This window comes from Aquarana catesbeiana, linkage group LG03 (assembly GCF_042186555.1).
Source record: "Aquarana catesbeiana isolate 2022-GZ linkage group LG03, ASM4218655v1, whole genome shotgun sequence".
Taxonomy (NCBI): domain Eukaryota; kingdom Metazoa; phylum Chordata; class Amphibia; order Anura; family Ranidae; genus Aquarana; species Aquarana catesbeiana.
In genome coordinates, this window is record NC_133326.1 from 52,062,916 (window position 1) to 52,084,834 (window position 21,919).

The following is a 21,919-nucleotide window of genomic DNA, read 5'->3' on the forward strand; positions in this document are numbered from 1 at the left end:
GACCACAAGGGGCCATACAGGGTTTAGAAAAAATGCCTCAGCATAGCACAGCAGAGGGTTTTCTGTCAGCCAATCAGTGGAATGTATCGTAGCTCCGCCCTAACCGAACTGTTACATTTTCTATGGCCCCACATCTGAAGCAGGACCCTGAATGGAGCGGTACGGTTCAGTTGTATGGGTCGCTTTCATAATGGAAACACCCAAAATAGCGTACCGTACCGAACCGAACCGATCCGCTCAGTGGAAAGGAGGCAATAGTTACATAGTTACATAGTAGGTGAGGTTGAAAAAAGAAACAAGTCCATCAAGTCCAAGCTATGTGTGTGATTATATTTCAGTATTTCATTGTATATCCCTGTATGTTGCATTCGTCCAGGTGCTTATCTAATAGTTTCTTGAAGCTATCAATGCTGCCCGCTGAGACCACCGCCTGTGGAAGGGAATTCCACATCCTTGCCGCTCTTACAGTAAAGAACCCTCTACGTAGTTTAAAGGGGTGGTAAAGGTTCACGTTTTTTCACCTTAATGCATCCTTTGCATTAAGGTGAAAAAACATCTGACAATGCTGGCCCCCCCAGCCCCCCGTTTTACTTACCTGACCCCTCAAAAGTCCCGCGCTCGCTCCCGACATCCTCTTTGCCGCTCAGCCTGGCCGTTGATTGGCTAGAATGGATGGATTGAAAGCAGCGCAGCCATTGGCTCGCGCTGCTGTCAATCACATCCAATGACATGGTGCGCCGGGGGCGGGGCCGAGCAATACAGTCAGCGGCTATAGCCGCTGGCTGTATCACGGGAGCGCTCCCGCAAGAACTAAACACCATGCGAGAGAGCTCGCATGAAGGTGTTTAGTTCTTGCATGGAGGAGGTGAGACAGCCACCGAGGGACCCCAGAAGACCAGGTTCGGGGACACTCTGTGCAAAACGAGCTGCACAGTGGAGGTAAGTAGAACATGTTTGTTATTTAAAAAAAAAAAAAAAAAAAAAAAACCTTTACAACCCCTTTAAGGTTAAACCTCTTTTCTTCTAATTTTAATGAGTGGCCACGAGTCTTGTTAAACTCCCTTCTGCAGTGTGGTGAATATATAATACCATTCCATAGCTGGACAAGAATCTACTTCAGGCCATATTTAGACAGGACAAACCTGGGACAGTCATTTGCAACTGTAGCATCTTTCTAGATGCACATTTTGCAAAGCTACTTGCATAACAGACAGTAAACAAAAATTATGAGTGTCAAGCTGTGTCCCCTGTGTCCTCTGCACTTTTAAACAGTAATTACGAATTGCGCATTCTAATTTCACAGCAATCTGATAAAGGTATTTGGAATATACTGCATAAATTCACATTTATCGCAAAGTATTTCTCAATGCTACTGGTGACTGGGTATCTCATTAAACAGCCACACAGTACTGGGCCTCTATGATAATGGCACTCCTAGCAATTATAAAGGTCTGCTAAGGCTGCAGTTATAATCTTGGCAGCAAAAGAGAAGACGGTGGCACGTTGGTTTCTCTTGTTGCAACTGGTGTTACTCAAATTTTAATAAAATATGATTTCTGATTACAACATGCTTTTTTTTTTCTGTTTTTTATCTGGTATATCTAATTTGGGGTCTTTTTAATGGCCCGCCAAAAATAATGGCATGATTCATATAGTAAAAGACTTTTAATTGGAAACATCCATCTGCACATCAGCAAATACTGTATAAACCTGCTCTGTTTTTCTGCTTATTTAGCCACCAAGATGCTCATTAATGTAATACTATACTTGGGGTTTAATGTAATGGCAACAAGCCCTACATATGCCAGTACTTTGAGCTTAGTAGAGTTAAATTGTTATCTTGCTTTCCCTGGTCCAAAAATTTCACATCATTTTGAACAAACTACTAAAGCTGAATTGCATCCAATCCCAAATCTTTTTTTTAGAAATAAGAAAATATTGAAGCATGTGAACTAGTTTTTTTTTTAAATGTTAAATTTGAAACATCTTTCTATCTTGTTGGCTTAGGATTACTACTTCTATGTTTTCCTTATATAGGAAGGTCTCAAGCTTCAGTCACGTCCCTTGTGTAATTTCCCCATTTTTGCATGCCCACTGCCATTTATTTTTTTATCATTGTATTTCACGTACAGTTCTACGGATTTTCCTAGTGGCCATCTGTATATCAGGCAGCGGGTCAAGATAGCCAACTGTTCATATAAACATCTGCCATCTGTTCATAGAAAATTATTACAGGAAGAACCACCCAGAGAGTATACAAAATACACAGACACATTAGAAAAAAATCCCGGAATTTACACGAAGTGTTGTAGACACTCTTTAGAATTCATTATTATTATTATACAGGATTTATAGAGCGCCAAAAGGTTGCACAGCGCTTAACAAAATGAAGGCATACATTACAGTTACCTTACAATTTGGTACAAAAAGGTATCAGCGTGCCCTGCTCGCTAGATCATGCCTTCACACAACAAATGTTGGCGTCTGCAACAAATTCATGTACTTGTTGGAAACAGATACATGAATTTGCTGCTTGGAGGAATAGTGGGGGTTGGCACTGAGGCTGGCGTGTCCATACTGGTTACTCCATCCTCAGTACAGGCTAATCCTCACCCCCAACCACCCGTCAAACAGCAGCATTACTAAGACATTGTCAGCTGTGAAGCCAACAGCATCATAATAGCCAGTGACCCAGGAGATTATTGTCATTGTTCAATTATAACCATATTAGGGTAATGACATCACCAGAATCACGGCTCCTTTGTTTACATTCCATTGTCGGTCAGGAAATCTCCCTGCTGAATGGGATGAGTCACTGGTTGCTAGGATGCCGATGACCACCAGCTTCTTAGCAACCGAGGAGCCTTATGTTGGAAGCTATCACATTCAGGAAAGCTTCCCAGCACATACACACCCCACTCTGGGCACTGGTGTCTCTCTGTATTCCAGCTCAGCATTGGTCATAGTTACCACCAGTCTACTTTTCTTCAAATTGGCAGTGATTATTTTTTAATCTGTCCCAGCTGTAGCAACGTGCTTTTAAGGTGGCAGAAATAAAAACTACCTGAATCTGGTGCATGTGTTGGATCTCCCAACAAAACTGTACAGCTTTCCTGAATTGGGCAGAAGTAATTTTAAAGGGGCTATGCCACCAGAAAAGTGTTAGAATTGCTTTACTGATTTTCCAAAATGGATTTTAAAAAATAGCACATTGATCACATGATTTATATGAGGTTGACCCTTTGTACAAGCTATGCATATACAATTCACACTTCACACTAACCATGACATGCAGATCCTCCTCTGTTGGTCCTGTTGCCTCAAAGCTCTCCTGATTGTCAGCAGAGCGTTTGTACTGGATCTTGGTTCCCGCCACATTGAAGACGCCAGGATAACTAATGGCCCAGTTGCCATTGATCACATAGTGATAGTTCCTATTTCTCAGGGCTGTAAGAGAGAAACACTCAGGTAAGCACATAATACAAAATGTACATTCCACTGCTCACTTAACAAGACAACATAAGATGATGTCTGGCTCCAGAAAGTGCCTGACTAAGCAGTCTTACTACATTTATTAGGGCTTTTAATTTGTAGCTGCTGCAGTAATATGAAAAGTGGCAGTACATCATCCTTTTATTACCAACAATTAAGTAATACATTTAGAAATCATAAAACATGACAAAGAGCAGACCCTAAAATGTTTGCACCTGATGGATTTTTCAACGTGGCAATGCAATCAGGAATAATGTGAAGTGCAGTAACCCACGGCAACCAGATTTACCAAATATAATATTTCATCTTCTTCCTTTATCCCACATTGAGAAATGTACTGGGGGTCGTCAGAGGTCTTGTCAGTTCATATTTTTATCTTTTGGTTAAAGCGGGATTCCGTCCCTTAAAAAAAAATTTAAAAGTCAGCAGCTACAAACACTGTAGCTGCTGACTTTAAGTACTTACCTGTCCTGGGTGCCCGCGATGTCGGCCGCCCGAGGCCGACCCGTCCCTCAGCTCTCCAGTCCCGGCACCGCCATCCTAAGTAAGGGAAACAGGCAGTGGAGCCTTGTGGCTTCACTGCCAGTTTCCTACTGCGCAAGCGCGAGTGGCGCTCTGTGAATGGCCCCATGGTTTTCTGGGAACACACACAGAAGGCAACGGAGCCGCTCACCGAGGAGCAGAACACGCCGCGGAATAGGAAGAGGCAGATTAGGAAGACTGCCTAGCAACAAGGGTTTAGGTAAGTTTAAAAAAAAATTTTTCTTCAAATTAAATTTTTTTTTAGGATTTTTCATGCAATTTTTTTTTTTAGGGTGGCCCTCCACTTTATTAAGTCATCTGTAGGGCTCTCACATAGAGTTATTGGAATAAAGCATTCATGTCATCCCATGTAGGCTTCATGCACACTGGACATTTAGTCCCAGTGCATAAGACTCTGGCGTTTAGGTGTGGGTAGAAAGCACAGGCGCACCATCCAGCGCGGCTACCGGCAACCTGATAGTTGCCGGTAGCCGTGCGATAGCGAGAAATATTGGGACCTGCGGGGGGGAAGAAGGGGCTGTGAAGGACATTAGGCAGTTTGACAGCCAGCTGAGGAACATGCTGTCATATCTGCGTTAAAAACAAAATAAAGTGGGTGCTGTATGATTAGTTGGCAGCTAGCACACGTTGATCGTGAATATACAACCTTTAATAGCCCATAAAACCAAAAATGGTGTGCTGTGCTTTGCGGTGATAAATGTACAAAAGAGTCCTATTAAGTAGTGAACAAATGTAGTCCTGAAATATATATATAAATCTGTGATCTGATTGAAAGAAATCATCTGTGTATTCAAAGTAATTCCAGTGCCGAGTGTGCTCTGCTGTGTTCAAATCTTTCCTGATTTCTGGTGAAATCCCATACACTACAACACTCAAGCTGGTAGATCCCAGGCAAGCACTGGAAGTCAATCAGAGCTCTATTGCTTTGCTTAGTGCTGTCAGTCAACACATGGGAACAGGCTTGCAAGAGTGTAGAGTGATGACCTCATCAGTGTGCTTTTCTCCCTGCATTGTCTGGTCACAGGTTGGTGACCAAGTGGTAGGGGAAATTGAGGTCACCAACGTGATTGTGTTGTGTAAATCACAAGCCTGGCTGGACATAATTACAACTCCTATGTGTTTCACATGTGTATTTCGATTTTAGCCTAGAGTTCAAATTTAAATCAGCCTAAAAATAAAGCCAATTCTATCCTTTTTGTAATGTGTAAACTGTTATAATAAAAGTGTTGGATTTAACCAACATTAACAGTTTGCCATGATTTATTTTTGTCTTGGCAGCAAAGTTATTGCCACATAGGAACCTTTGCTCGATGGATATTCAATCACTTGTTCATTAACACAGAGTTATGATTGGGAGGCTTGTGTCAGATCATTTATAATTCTACGTGCCAGCCTTTCTTTAGAAAACAGGAACACAAATAGCTCCATCGCCTTCCCTGGGGCGCTCTTGTTTCTTGTTTTGGAGACAACAAACTAGAAGTCTCATCTGCTTCAGTTTCTAAATAACAAGGATTTATTTTAAGTAGATCTTTCATCTAAAAAGTTTTAAGCAGCTCAATTTTAGCAATTGCAAGCCTTTGAATTGTGTATTTTAATACTGCGAAAAGGCATAGATCATACAGGAAACAGTTCTATGGAAACAAGGCAACAAAACAGATTAAAATGTCAACACATGGCTGTTCTATAATGACGGACACTGTTTTCCTTTACCTTCGGCCAGTTGGTGTAGCCTTTCGATAGAAAATACACCATGGACGGTATAAAAGTAATCCTATAATTAGAGTCTTCTGGAGAATCAAACTTTTGTTTCCCACCGTAGGTGCAAAATATAATGACATGTCACATTTACATATAAATATTCTCCCTCTATTCAGATCTGATTGACAAAACAGACAAGACTTTTTCCAGGAACTAGCAATATGCATATTCTACAGTATATGTAGATATCTAGTAGACCAATGGGGCAAAACATTTATAAATTACATAAAATTACAAAGAGGTCTTATTTTACTGTGTGCAGATAATACCTGCCGACACCTACACATTAAATGTGGTTTCTAACTATGAAAAGTGGATTCCTACCCCTCCACATAGTTATTTGAAAAATTTGAATCTAGGGTCTACTTTGAAAAGACAGTGAAAACGCCATCTAAAATATCTAGTAGTAGTTAGTAACATTCAACTGGACTTCTGTAATGTTGAGGAAGTCTCGTTATCCAAGTCACTTCTTCAGATCTAGAACTGAGAAATTACTTGTCCCCCATCTTCCTCTCTGTGCACTGTAGGGCTCCATACAGATTTCCATGATGTACAGTCTGCAAGCAAACAACTTCTCCTATGCTCTCAATTTAGAAGACTCATAGTGCTCTGTGAAACCAGTGTCATGGTTACACTCGTATTAAATGTTTATATGTAAATAATAATAAATAATAAGTAAAGATTTTATACATATAAAAAAAAAAAGATAGAAATTAGTCACATTCAACTGGATTAGTTCTGTAATGAGATGCAACTTGTCTGCCCATCTTCCTGTAACTGTTTTGTAGGGCTTTGTACAGATCTCCAAGAGAGACAGTCTGCAAGCAAACAGCTTCCGCTGTGCCCTAAGTTTAGAAAGCTCATAGAGAGGAATGTACTAAGACCAGAGCAGCTGTGCATGGCAACCAATCACCTACAAGCTTTAATTTTCAAAGCTTAAAGTAGAACTAATGGCATTTTTTTTATTTTTGGATATAGTAAGGGAGGGTTATAACCTGTGTCAGTTTTTTTGCCATCACGTCCCATTGGAGAGATTTGCATTCGCTTCACAGCCAAAACAGGAAATGTGAAGGTCTGGGAAATCCCTGGCAGTCACCAGAACTAGTGTCCCCATAGCAAGATATCTCCTATATTCCTGTTCTGATGAACACTCAAACTGTGGATTTTCTTTAACCACTTGCTGACTGCACTATAGCCGAAAGTTGGCTACAACATGGTCATCCAGTTCTGGGAGGGCATCTATTGACGTTCTCCCAGGAACCCCAGTCCCTTGGGACATGTATTTGTGTGCACTCTGTGATTGCTGTAAAGAGCCAATCACAGTGGCCCTTTACCATGTGATGAGCTGTGTCTGATCACAGCTTATCACATGTACACAAATGCCGCTTATCGGCATTTCCTTTCCTCAGAGCTGTTATTGTGTGAGGAAAGGAAAGCCGATAACCAGCTATACTGGGAATTTACACTGATAATCAGGATAGTGATCATCATTGCCAAGATTATCAGTGCCAAGATTATCAGTGCAACATATCAGTGCCCATCAGTGCAACCTCATTAGTGGCCATCTGTACAGCCTCATTAGTGCCCATCTGTGCAGCCTCATTAGTGCCCATCTGTGCAGCCTCATTAGTGCCCATCTGTACAGCCTCATTAGTACCCATCTGTGCAGCCTCATTAGTGCCCATTTGTGCAGCCTCATCAGCGCACATCAGTGCCCGTCAGTGCAGCCTCATCAGCGAAGAAGAAAAATTACTTATTTTCAAAATGTTATAACAGAAACGAAGAAAACGTTTTTTTCCAACACTTTTGGTCTTTTTTCATTTGTTTAACAAAAAATAAAAAACCCAACAGTGATTGAATACCACCCAAAAAAAGCTCTCTCCAAAAAAATTATAAACATTTAATTTGGTTACAGTGTTTCATGACCGCGCAGTTGTCATTCAAAGTGTGACAGCGCTGAAAGCTAAAAATTGGTCTGGGCAGAAAGGGGTAAAAGTATCCAGTAGACAGGTGGTTAACTTTAATTTTTGGTGTGAAGGGTCACCAGGACAAACAGAGAGGACACATTTACCTAACAGGGACACAGACAGCAATAAAAATCTGCTGGGGTTAAAATTCCTCTCCACACGATCTAAAACAAAAAAATGTATTTCAACTGAACAGGCTAAAGCTAGAAGCTGATTTACTATGCACAGTTTTAAATGCTCCCTAGTGTGCTCTGGGACACCAGTGTCATAGGGACACACTGAATGAAATATATTTATGTAAAATAAATATTTTTTACATATAAAAAATATTTTAAATATCAGTCTATAAAACGTAGAAAATCCATTACAGCTTATTTTTAATGAGAAAAAGGTGAAAACTTCCTTCAATCAAATGCTATACAATAGTTGACGTGCCCATTTGAGACCATACTATACGATAACTTGAAGGATCTATTCTGAATTCTGAACCGACTTCAGACTTGCAAGTTACAGAAATAGTCACATGTGTATGATACAGACATTCATAATTTGCCACCAAAAAAAAAACCAAAAAAAAAAACAACTAAACCTCTAATGGAAAAATTATAGTGAATGGAAAAATTCCAGTCCAATGATGGGGCAATGGCCGGGCTGTACATCTAATGCATGTCAGTTAGGAGACCATGCTCCCAATTCATACATAGCATTCAACACATATGAAAGCAGAGAACAGATATCATTCCAAGAGGTGAATAGTAGCCTGAGAAGACATACAACAGCCTGCTGTATCCATAGAGCTGATTCCTGGACAAGATGTTACCTGTCTGCCTCATGAGGCCAATGAACAGATAAGAATATGTTCAACTAAAAGCCAGAGGGCTTTGAAAGGCTTCCTAATGAGATGCTGCACATGAGATTATATACAAGCTTATGCTGATAATTTCAGGAAAGTAGCTAATTCTTTTTCCATGACATAAATCTGAAATAGAATTATATGTACCCAGTGCTGCGTCCACGTTGGAATAATATAATGACACCTGTGTCCCTGTACTGAAAGAGTTCTGAGAACTTCATTTCACAAAGAGACATGTTATGACAATATAATTCCTTAGAATTTACTGTAGTGTCAGGATCACACTTTCCACCCACATGCTGTCGCACCATTCTCCACTATGAATCTGAAATATTTTACTGTCAGGGATGGATGAAATTGTAAGTATATGTTAAGCCAAACATCTTTATTTTTTTACATTTTGGATAGAGTAAGAACTGCGTAAAAGCAAGTCAAGCTTTTCTTATGCCATCTGTATCCCACTGGATAGATTTTCCTTTATGCCGCGTACACACGGTCGGACTTTTCGTCTACAAAAGTCCAACGGACGCCGACGGACTAAAGCTGGCTGGTAATCCGATCGTGTGTGGGCTTCTCCGGACTTTCAGCAGACTTTTTCAGCCTCAAATCCGACGGACTTTAGATTTGAAACATGCTTCAAATCTTTACGTCGTAACTACGACGGACCCCGAAATCCGCTCGTCTGTGTGCTAGTCCGACGGACAAAAACCCATGCTAGGGCAGCTATTGGCTACTGGCTATGAACTTCCTTATTTTAGTCCGGTGTACGTCATCACGTACGAATCCGTCGGACTTTTGTGTGGTCGTGTGTAGGCAAGTCCGTTCGTTAGAAAGTCTGCTGCAAGTCCGCCGAAAGTCCGCCGGAAGTCTGTCGGACAGGCTGTCGGACTTTTGTAGACGAAAAGTCCGACCGTGTGTACGCGGCATTACTTTTCGTAATTTAGACACAACAGAAGGTAGAAGGAAATCTCTTCAAAATGAGGAAAATCCCAACTTAGTTGTCACTGGAACAAGTGTCCCCATTGGAAGGTTTCCCTTGTATTGCTCTTCTGGCAAAAAGGTACATTTTTTGAATTTTGAATTTTTCTTTTCAAATTCTTTCATGGTGACAATTGTCACCAGGAGGGATAAAGATGACAGTCTTTCTTAACCCGGGTTCCATAGAAACCTAGAGTTCCTCCAGAGATTGTTAGGGGTTCTTTGAGCAACGGGCAATTCTGGTCTCTCCGGTAAGTAACCACGAACACCAATGATCTCCTTAGCCATCTGTATGGGGGATTCTTCCCAACGACAAGAAAAAAAAAAGTAGCATTCTTCCCACTGACCATCACAATAATGTTCTGTGAGCTGTAGCTATAGTAATTATTAGTAGGGATTCCCCGAGCCTGGAATGTTATTTCAGGGGTTCATCAATTAGAGGTTGAGAAAGCCTAGCGATGGTGTATCTCTTCAGTGGGGACCCAGACAACAACAAAAAACAAGAAGCAATGAATCTTACATTATCAATATCATAATCTATATGAAGATCAGTCCATTTGGAGGAGCTCATTAGCTCTGTTTGACTACTCTCAGGAAGCAAGGTACCTCTAGCTGGAGGACCCACAGTCCAGAAAGTAAGAAATGCAACAATGATGTCAGAGCAAAAGCAATAGCAAACAAATCCAAAAAAATCTTTAAAACAGTAGTAAACTTTGTGAAAGATAATACAATGCAAGGTAATAATAAAATGCAAGGTAATATCATAATGAGCTAGTATGCATCGCATATTAGCTCATTATGAAAGACCTACCTTGAAACGAAGCCCTCCAGCGGTGAACTGTCACCACTGATAGGGCTTCCATCTTCACCTGATCTTCCTTCCGGGTTCGTGGTGCTCCGGACGCTTGAATGGCCGAGCCGCAATGATGTCACTCCCACACATGTGTGCGGGAATATTGGCCATGGCACAGAGCTCTGAAGGATGGGCATGAGTATGTCATTCCTTCAGAGTGCATGCACCGGGGACATAACGAAAAGAAACAGGATGGACTACAAGCAAAAGGAAAGGATTGGGATAATTTTACACACATCATCAGTAATGTGTTTATAAATGATTTATATAGGGGAAAACTGACTGGGTGAATTTACTAGCACTTTGTTTTTATTGTGATCAAGCGAAACAGCCATTGTGTGTCAGCGACTTTTAGTACTCCCCCTTATCAAGAAGTCTAAATGACGGTGAAGAGATATGATGCTTTTTGAAAATTTACTGGAGATACCATTGGCTTGATTTAATAAAGGCAAAATGGCTGTTTGCTTTTCATGGGAAGTCACACTTTGCAGGGGAACTTTCCCCAGAACTTGGTGATTGCGGTGACAGATTCTCTAAAGCAGGCTTCTCTAAAGGTTTTCTCAACCCTTTAACCTCAAAGAAACACTAGAAATAAATTCTCAGGTCTCAGGGAACCTCTTCTAAAATTAGTCCATTGAGGGTTGCCCCTTACATTGGTGGTCAGTGGGAAGAAAGCTCCAATTACAGCGGTGGTCAGGATGCAACTATAATAAAATATGGCGTCTTGCTGCTGGCTCTTCCAAGTGGCACTGGCCCTGGAACTGTGCAGGCACCATCAAATGGGAGGTTGATTAGCCACAGCTCAAGGAACACCCTAGAAACCTCTGGAGGAACCCTAGAGTTCCATGAACCTCGGTTGAGAATGGCTGGTCTAAAGGCTTATGCTGTGTACACACGGGCGGACTTTTCGACCGAACTCGTACGCCGGAACGAATCTGTTGGACAATCCGACCGTGTGTGGGTTTCATCGGACTTCCGATGGACCTTTTCGGTCGAAAATCAGACGAACTTTAGATTTGAAACATGTTTCAAATCTTTCCGATGGATTTGAGTCCGGTCGAAAAATCCATTCGTCTGTATGCTAGTCCAATGGACGAAAACCGACGCTATGGCAGCTATTGGCTACTGGCTATCAACTTCCTTATTTTAGTCCGGTCGTACATCATCACGTACAAATCTGTCAGACTTTGGTGTGATCGTGTGTAGCCAAGTCCGTTCATTCGAAAGTCTGTTGGAAGTCCGTCAAAAGTCCGTCGAAAAGTCAGTCGGAAAGACCGTCGGACCTTTGATGCCGAAAAGTCCGCCCATGTGTACACGGCATTAGGCTTTAGAGAGGTCATCCTGATCTCATCAGTCACTATCCAGGAATGTCTTTTCACACATTACTGACTAGTTACTCATTAGGTAGTGAACACAGGATTAAGGTGACGACTGTCTGTAATGCCTGAACCTTTAAACGAATAAGTCAGCAAGCGCAAGTCCATATTTTTTACTTCACTGGTCCAGCTTTTTGTCAAACACACAGCTTTATACACAAGAACCAGTGTTTCTATAAAAGCTTGATGATGTGTACCTGCCCTACTGCTTGGACAGACACCTGGAAAATTCCCTAACAGCCTGCACTTACCCAGATAATTATTGCTCTTGTCAGTCACCCTGATATTAGTGGCACCCGCAGGAATCATGGTCACTTCATTATATCCAAATAGCCCTAGAAATGACAGTAATGAGAGAAAGTGAGTCTGGACACAGGATTACATTTTATTTAGCAAAACCAAACATTACAATTTCCCCTCCAGGCAAGTCCTTTCCTAGACTGGCGTGTCCTATAGAGGCTCGCTCGCTGCCCTGGTACAAAGTTTAAAAAAAAAGGGAGGTGTACACACTGACGTGTTTATTTGCTCTAGTAGTTATATTTATACATGAATGTGAAGAATTCCATTTACAAACACTGGGAAGAAACGTGATTGTTCTCAGCTGTTTCCAGTGTGGCATAGCAAGCCAAGCTTCTTCACGCACGTACACCTGCTTATTTACATTGCACTTTATCTCTCAGAGGTAGCAGGGACAGTATGCTGGACTACTGGCAAAATGCAGCTATGTGTTTTAAAGTGTTACTAAGCCCAGGACCCTGCATTTACTATATCTGGTCTCCCACAGTACATGGAAATGCAATTTTTTTTTTAAATAAAAACTGCTAATCAGCAGTATAAAACAGTCTTGTGACTTCTATCAATGTCTGGTTAAAACTTGTAGGAGGAGTTTTCATTCTATTCTGACTGTGCTAGGAGGCTGCAAGACCTCTGACCTTCTGGCTGGACAGTGCTGATTGGTCCTGTGCCGATCACATGCACCCTCCCAAGAAAAAGAAATACACTCTAGAAATACACACCAAACTGAGTATGTACAGAGTAACGCCAAAGGCACTGTCTTATCAGGAGATAGATTGGGGACGGTGGAAGAAGGGGCGGATCTGAGAAGACAGGATCAAACATCCTTTTTACACAATGCTGAGAATTAACCCCTTAGGTTCCACAGTGAGTATAACCATACCTCCCAACTTTTTGAGATGGGAATGAGGGACACCTATCAGCAAAAGTATGCAGGCATAGGACACACCCCTTGCCACGCCCCCTTGAAGGAGAATTGTACAAAAAAACAAGATTGGTTAAACTCACAAGTGCTTTTTTTTACCACTACTATTCCTTTATATTGGCTTTTGTAATTTACAAATGCAGCAATTTAGAAATCAGATGAAAGGTTTAGCACTGGAAAACACTTTTTGATAGATAAAAAGTGCATTTTATATACATCTATATAGATATGACAAAATGAGGGACAAATGAGTAGGAATGAGGGACAGAGGGACATTACTCCAAATCAGGGACAGTCCCTCGAAATCAGGGACAGTTGGGAGCTATGGTATAACAAGCTTGCTTTACTGCATATACAGACTGATTTAACTGTTGTGGGTTAATTAACACTTTAAGCAAGTGTTTTATTCTTTAACCACTTGCCGACCATCCGCCGCAGTCGTACTGCGGCAGAATGGCACGGCTGGGCGAAACGACGTTATACAACGTCGCTTTGCCCTGTGGCCACTAGGAGGCGCGTGCACGCCGCCTGCTCGCCCACGGAGCCGATGCAAGTGCCCAGCGGTTGCGATCACTGCTGGGCTCCCGCGATTGCTGGAGGCACACAGAGAAACGGGATCTGTGTGTATAAACACACAGTTTCCACTTCTCTGAGGGGAGAACAGACAGATCGTCTGTTCATACACAGTATGAACAGCGGTCTGTCATCTCCCCTGCACAGTCCCCTCCCCCCTTCAGTTAGAACACACGATAGGGAACACATCAACCCCTTGATTGCCCCCTAGTGGTTAACCCCTTCACTGCCAGTGACATTTTTACAGTAATCAATGCATTTTCATAGCACTGATCGCTGTAAAAATGCCAATGGTCCCAAAAAATGTGTCAAAATTGTCCAACATGTCCGTCATTATGTCGCAGTCCCAATAAAAATCTCTGATCGCCGCCATTACCAGTAAAAAAATAAAAAATAAAAATGCCATAAAACTATGCCCTATTTTGTAGACGCTATAACTTTTGCGCAAACCAATCAATGTACGCTTATTGCGATTTTTTTACCAAAAAATATGTAGAATACATATCGGCCTAAACTGAGGAAAAAAATTGTTTAGCAAAAAGCAAAAAATATTGTGTTTTTTTCAAAATGGTTGCACATTTTTTGTTTATAGCGCAAAAAATAAAAACCGCAGAGGTGATCAAATACCACCAAAAGAAAGCTCTATTTGTAGGGAAAAAATGAAGTCAATTTTGTTTGGGTGCAACGTCGCACAATCGCGCAATTGTCAGTTAAAGTGACGCAGTGCCGAATCGCAAAAAGTGCTCTGGTCAGGAAGGGGGTAAAATCTTCCGGGGGCTGAAGCGGTTAAGCAAAAGTAAATGTAGAGCAGTTGTATAGAAAATTTAAAGCTGAATTCCAGGTAGGATCTTAATTATATACATACACTAATCCAGTTTTGGACCAATGTAAGTATGCATATGTCATATCTGATGGAGCGCTGTGGAAGCTGACAATCACTGTAGTAGAGGTCATCACTACAGAATAGCTGGAAATCTTCCAGGTCCTGTGCCGAGCGCCTGGCTCACTGCATACTGACCACAGAGAGTCACTTGCTTGGCACCTCCACTATTCACAGAACACCTTGTATTTTTTATGAATACAAGGCCTTCTCTAATTGGATAAGGTGGAGATTGTGACATCACCTCCCCTCCTCTCCACTTCATCCAATCTGAGGATTCTTGGTATTCATTAAAAAATGCACAATTTTCTGTGCTGAGCTAGCAATTTCCTGCAGTTAGCATGCAGTGGGCAGCTGCTCGATGCAGGACCTGGAAGCTCACAGTGATCTGTTCTGCTTCAAATGCAGCTTTATGCATTGATGTACAGCCTTAGACCAAGTCTGTCTGGACAATATGATATGACAACCAGTACATCTAAAGAGTGGGGCAGTGCATGATTCCTGGCCACACCTCGGCTTCTGCATAGACGCCGAGGAGTGTCCGTGCAAGGCAGCCACATGTGGGCGGGCTTAAGTCCTCTAGGTCCGCCTTCAGTGTGCACCGCTGCCTGACCTGGCATACACCAGGAGAATCGTGATGCCACAGGTGTGCTGGAGGGGGAGGGGTGAATGGAACCACAGGTGTGCTGAATGGGGAGGGGGGGTGAATGGAGCCACAGGTGTATTGAATGGGAAGGGGGGTGAATGGAGCCACAGGTGTGCTGAATGAGGGGGGGGGTGATTGGATGCCACAGGTGTGCTGAATGGGGAGAGGGGGAGAACATGATCATTGTAGCACAGACTACCACAGTCATTGTCAACTTTCAAAGCAGCCTCTCATGTATGAGATGTGTGTATGTACAGTACATTAGTGCAAGTTGATCCAATGTAAGTGTAGCGCTACTCCCCGCAGAAGTCCCTGGACCTTGAGTCCCCCTATTCCTGCACAGCTAGGCAACACGCAATTTCAACTCTTATCCGGACACCACAAATCAGTCCATGGACTTGTTTTTGTTGTTTTATTGGGGGATTATGGGTTGCCCAACTTGACTTGAAGAACAACAGATGAGGACAAACGTCCTTCCCTATGTACACAAAATGAAGATCCTGGACTGTACTCTCTCCAGAATAATTGCAGTCTCTATGAATCAGTGGCAATGTTCTTTTTTACGAACCAGGAGCTCTCTGTCCCCTTTAGTGAAATAACACAAAGTTCCAAACTGTATGCAGGAGTAGGGATGAGCTTTGAGTTCGAGTCGAACTCATGTTTGACTCAAACATCGGCTGTTCGTCAGTTCGCCAAACAGCGAACAATTTGGGCAAATTCGAAAGCCGCAGAACACCCTTTAAAAGTCTATGGGAGAAATCAAAAGTGCTAATTTTAAAGGCTTATATGCATGGTATTGTCATAAAAAGTGTTTGGGGTCCTGGGTCCTGCCCCAGGGGACATGGATCAAAGTTTTAAAAAGGGCCGTTTTTTCGGGAGCAGTGATTTTAATAATGCTTAAAGTGAAACAATAAAAGTGTAATATTCCTTTAAATTTCGTACCTGGGGGGTGTCTATAGTATGCCTGTAAAGGGGTGCATGTTTCCCGTGTTTAGAACAGTCTGACAGCAAAATGACATTTCAAAGGAAAAAAAGTCATTTAAAACTACTCGCGGCTATTAATGAATTGTCGGTCCGACAATACACATAAAAGTTTATTGATAAAAACAGCATGGGATTTCCCCACAGGGGAACCCCGAACCAAAATTTAAAAAAAATTGGCGTGGGGGTCCCCCTAAATTCCATAACAGGCCCTTCAGGTCTGGTATGGATATTAAGGGCAACCCCGCGCCAACATTTTTTTAAAAACATGGCGTGGGGGTCCCCCTCAAAATCCATACCAGACCCTTCGGGTGTGTTAGAACAAATTTTTTGCCTGTTCGCACGTTCTGGTGCAAACCAAACAGGGGGGTGTTCGGCTCATCCCTATGCAGGAGTATTGTGTCTCCTCAGTAGAACCTCACACAGTTCTGACATGTGCAGATACCCACCTGGCTGCTTTAAGGAATGCCCCAGGGCAAGGATTTGGATTTAGCTGAATGCTGTCCCTATGAAAGCATGCTAGGTCTGGCAGTCTTTCCCCTTGTACACCCTGGGGTGTCCCCTTCTTGTTGCTGACCCGGAATTTATGTGTATGATGTCACTTTTTCGGGTCCCCTTTGACAGTTTCACCAGCCATCAAGGCCAGGAAAGAATGTAATGCAGTGTGATGTGCATTATATTTCATTCAGTGGAGCACGGGGGAAACATGCAGGGTCTTTTAGATCCTGACTATCTCATTAAAGAGAACCTGTCACCAAAAAAATCATCACCTAGGGGACTAGGTAATGAAAAATAGAGTTAATTTAAAAAAAAATGTTTCCTATACCTTTACGGTAATATCGTCTGACAAACTATTGGAACTACCACTATCTCATTCTCTAGGGCAGGGATATGCAATTAGTGGACCCCCAGCTGTTGCAGAACTACAACTCCCATCAGGCATAGCAAGACTCTGACAGCCACAAGCATGACACCAAGAGGCAGAGGCATGATGGGACTTGTAGTTTTGCAATATGCTAATTGCATATCCCTGCTCAAGGGCGTCTGCTTATAGAAAATATACAATGTCTTGAGGGTTTTATGTAATCTTTAGGCCTAAAACTATTTTTTAAACATGTGTGCAAAAAACACAAAAATGGCTCTGGCAGCGAAAGGGTTGAAGGATAAGTTCACCTTCAGGAAAAAGTTCTACCCATAAGCTTTGTTAGTTCAAAAAACTGGCCTAACTTTTTTAACTGGCTCCTCAAAGCTAATTTCTCAAGCCCTGTAATAGGATACAGTCATTGTTCGACAGAAAATTCTTCAACAAGCCACTTTGATTTTTTCAATCGACTTTTGTTGAGCTGGGTGATCCCAACAGGGCCACCCATGGCTTGAATCTTGACTGACTCAACAGGAATCAGCCAAAATTCAATCCGAATATGGCCAGTTTAATACACAAGTAAGGTCCAGCTGCTCCAACAGAAGGGTAGGTATGGGAAAACAAGCAGCTGGCTGGTTGGTCTAGTCATTGCTTGCATTTTTCCTTTACTCCTGTTCTCAAACTTGTTTCCCATTATTCTTCTCTATAGCACATATCAGTCTTTTCTTTTCCAATTACACCTATCACATTGCATTGTCTAGCATTTTGATACCAAACTATTGTAGACATTTCCCCCTTCTTATCCCTATTCCTATTTGAGTCAGGGGGTTGATTTAGTAAAGGCAAAATAGGCTATTCACTTTTCAAGTGAAATTTCCCCAGAGCTTTAGTGAGTACGGTGAAGCTCTGCTGACTTGATCATTCCATCATGTTCAGGCGTAATACTGCTTTCCTTGCACGTGATTGGGTGTTCTTAGCAATGTGACTTTTCATTTTATTCACTAACCTGTGAAAGACTTCAATCGCAAAGTGAACAGCCTATTTGCCTTTAGTAAATCAATCCCAAGGAGCGTTTCTCACAATACCTACAGATGGTAAGGGAATGCAGCCATGATTGTGAACCAGACATGCACTACAGTATAGATAAAGCTCATGTCACACCAGGTTATTAGACTGACAGCCAGAGGAGTGACTGACATTACAAAGATGTACTGTACAAAGTGATCTATTATGACAAGGTCTGGGCGAGCAGACACAATAGACTGATCTATTTCATGTGCTATTCTCTGCAGATACAATTAGATTATGGAGCTACAGTATGTGTCATATCTCAAGCCCAGCCCTGCATTCTAGTCTTGCAGTATGGCCTAAGCCAAGTGTAGTGTGACAGTTACCAGAGGCTGGGTACTTTGTAGTATAGACATTGTGGTGGTGTCGGCATGATACATTTCTTCCTCCGCAGACTCCACAGATATCCATCTTCTCATTTGATCCCAAGATGGAATCACAACCCACTTGCTGCAAAAAAAAAAAAAGGTGAAAAATGTTCTTTGAATTTATTGGTTTGGTTTAAGTTCCCAAAACAAAAACAATTTTGGATCATTTTAATACGCTATGCTACCACACACTTTGCATATTATTTGTCCTGAACTCCTGAATTGGCACCTTTTGGCCTGATAGACATTCCAGGAAATGAGGTGGACTCTGTCTGACTTTCTGCAACATCTATGCATATATAGGAAGCTCACAGTATGCAGTGAAATCAAAGTAATACATTTCAGTACAAGGGATGAACCTGTACAACTGTGCCAGTGGTCTCCAAACTGCAGCCAAGGGGCCAGATGTGGCCCTTTACTTGCCTTTATCAAGCCCTTGGGACACTATTCCTCCCACTGAAAAAAGGCACTATTCCTTTTAAGCCAACAATGCGGTAGAATTCCTGTCACTGATACCAACAATAGGGTATTATTCTAATCACTCACCCCAACAATGGGGCACTATTTTTCCCACTGACACCAACTGCAGGGCCCTATGCTTCCAACTGACACCAACAATGGGGCACTAGTCCTCCCTATGACACCAATAATGGGGCACTATTTCTTTCCCTAATACCAACAATGGGGCAATATTACTCCAACTAATACCAATGACGGGGCATGCTTTACTCCCATTGATGCTAGGGCATTTTCTACTCCCACTGGCCACAGTCTGGCCCCTGAGTCTTAAGTAAACAGGCCTTTTGTTCCCAAAGTTTGAAGACCCCTGAATACAAGACAAGACTGTACAAGACTGAAGGGAAGGCTGGAGTTCAGCTTTGACATCTAATATCTGCACCACAAAAGGTGGACTTGTTACTTTTTCAAATATTTTCCTCTACCTTTGCAGCAACAGGTGAAAATTAATTAAAATATAACAAGATTAAATAAAGAATAGACCAGCCTTTCTCAACCCATATACCCTTGAGGAACCCTTGAAATAAAATGTCACATTCTCAGGGAACCCCTGCTAAAAAGAATGATACCTACGGGTCATGGTACATTAGCATGTTCAATAATTTGAAAAAAGTTTTAAATAAAATAATTAAGTGTACTTTGGCCGAAACATGTTAGCATTTTAGATGTCGCACTGCTGTTAGTGCTCAATAAAGTTTTAAGAAGAAGCAATCGTGTTGCTGGAATTTCTTGCTATTTTGATGTTCATGGGACACAGCCTGAGCACCGTTATTTGGCTCATTATTCTTCAGTCATGCGGTAGAGCTTGGGTGCATTTTTTCCACATTGTATAAATTGTGATGTCCTCCAATATTAATGGTTGGTATAGAAGTGAGCCCTTACATGGTTAGTGGAAAATTTCCCCTTTGCAATTGTGGTCAGTGTAGATGGGAGCATTCGTCAATGAATTCTTTACCTATCAGGATATCATTAGGTGGGATATCCCACCTCAGCCTTCTTTTTTACTATACCTGCTCAGATGTATTTTTCTAAGTAGATGGAAGATCAACAAACAATTGCTCATTGCTGAAGGAACACCTAGCAACCTCAGGAGGAACGCTAGAGTACCATCAAACCCTGGTTGAGAAACACTGCCTTAGACCCTTCAATATACCTAAGCATTTCAAGAAGCTTTTTATTTCCTTCTGCTGTCCTTTGAGAGCTATAGTTTGATAAATGAGTACGCTACCTGTTAAAAAATATACAATCTCTTCAGATCTGTATGTTACTATGGTAAGCTTAAAAATTGGCCAACAGGTACAAACAAGGTGCATGGAGATCGAACACCTTCATTTTATACTATACTAGAAAACACTGCGGTCACTCCACCCCGCCTCTCTCAACTTGCCAATATTTCATCCTTGTAAAGAAAATATTTCTTCTAGCACCTGTAATAAATCAGTCACCACTTCAGTAAGAAATGTGGATGATGTATTAGGGTTATACGGATTAGCAGAAACAGATGTGAAGGTTTGACCTAGTAAATAAAATGCGGTTGGCATATAAGGTGAGGGATGTACAGTTAATTTACTGAAGGACTGATGGTCCTCTGAATTTTTTATTAAACGTTTATGTAGTACTTTAATGGATCCATCATATAATGAGACTTACCAGGCATTGGCCATTGATGCAAAAGCCATCATACTGCACATGGCATGATGTTCCATCCAACACTCTGCCAAAGTTATAATAGAAGTTTTGCCCTTGTGCCAAGCAACTTAGCTCACAGTCTCCTTGTCCTTAACAAGAAACAAACAGTCAGACTAGATTTTCATATGTTATTGCCTGAGATTATAAAGTTGGAAAGCAGAAATACATATCGGTTTAGTTTAGAGGAACGCTAAAAGTGGTATTATGCTAAATATTTTTACAATGGATCTGCCAAACCCTGAAAATGGCACCAGCTAGTACAGTGACACAAATCCTTTTCTGCACCTCTAATTTCACATAATCTGCCTTTTTTATTGATGTATATAAACCATGCCACTTGCTACTTTGCTTTGAACTGCTACCAATATTCTTTTCCTGCAGAGCAAAACCTATTCAGGCTGGGAATGACACAATTATCCACGGCTCCAAGAGCTCTGGGGTTAATGTAGGGACCTACAGTGCCTCTATGATATGGTACAGAACATCTTCATGCTACTTTGGCCTCATTTTAGGAGCCTCAAGTGTCAACACAATCTTTGGAACCGCTTAGCCTCAACAGGTTCATAGTGTAAGACTATTGTCAGTAGTGGATAACAAAAAAGTATGTTCATGCTTACACTTGGACCTATGCTAAAATTTTGAAGCTTAAAATGTCGAGACACTTGCAAAGGCTTTTCTTTATAACAACACTTTTGCAATTAATTAATACAGAACTGAACTCTGGGAATTATTATTTTTTTTTTTTTTTTTTACTTACATTGGTCCAGCTTGTTCATATCTAATTTTTCACATCTCATCTCTAGAGGGCTGCTGAGGATTCAGAAATTCATTGTAGTAGTATGTGCTACTTACAGTCAGCGCTGGTCTCTTCCAGTTGCTGCTCAAGTAACTTACCTTCTGTATACTTAAAGTAGATCTGAAGGCAAAACTTTTTTCATTTTGGATAGAGTGAGAAAGGTTTATAACCCCTGATAAATTTTATGACATCTTTGTCCCATTGTGGAGATTTCCCTTCACATCCTGTCCCAAAGCCACAACAAGTCAGAGGAAATGCCATCAAATAAAGAGAATCGCTTGGGGACCCCCAGGTCACCAGAATTAGTATCCTCATTGCAAGATTTCCCCCCTATGACTGGTCTGGGGACAACCCAAAACAATGTTTATTTAATCAGCAATAAAAAAATGCAAATCTGCTCCACATTATTATTTTTAAAACCAAATACACGGGTATATCAACTACAGATTACATACAAAGTACACAATAGTAATGTGATATACATCAATGACAACTTTCAGT

The 21,919-nt window shown here is 41.5% G+C and overlaps 1 protein-coding gene across 4 annotated transcripts in view; it reads right to left on the minus strand.

Annotated features, from left to right (window-relative positions):
- The window catches only part of LOC141131360 (ADAMTS-like protein 5), a 118,584-nt gene that overhangs the window by 42,853 nt on the left and 53,812 nt on the right, over positions 1–21,919 (minus strand). For all 4 annotated transcript variants that reach the window (XR_012242759.1, XM_073618523.1, XM_073618521.1 and 1 more), the window contains exons 6-9: positions 20,584–20,711; positions 18,376–18,499; positions 12,072–12,155; positions 3,284–3,447 (exon numbers count right to left, since the gene is read on the minus strand). Coding sequence is in view for 3 of the 4 variants with exons in the window: in XM_073618523.1 (XP_073474624.1) it covers positions 3,284–3,447; positions 12,072–12,155; positions 18,376–18,499; positions 20,584–20,711 (500 nt within the window). In the remaining variant the exon portion in view is untranslated. The remainder of the gene's footprint in view (positions 1–3,283; positions 3,448–12,071; positions 12,156–18,375; positions 18,500–20,583; positions 20,712–21,919) is intronic.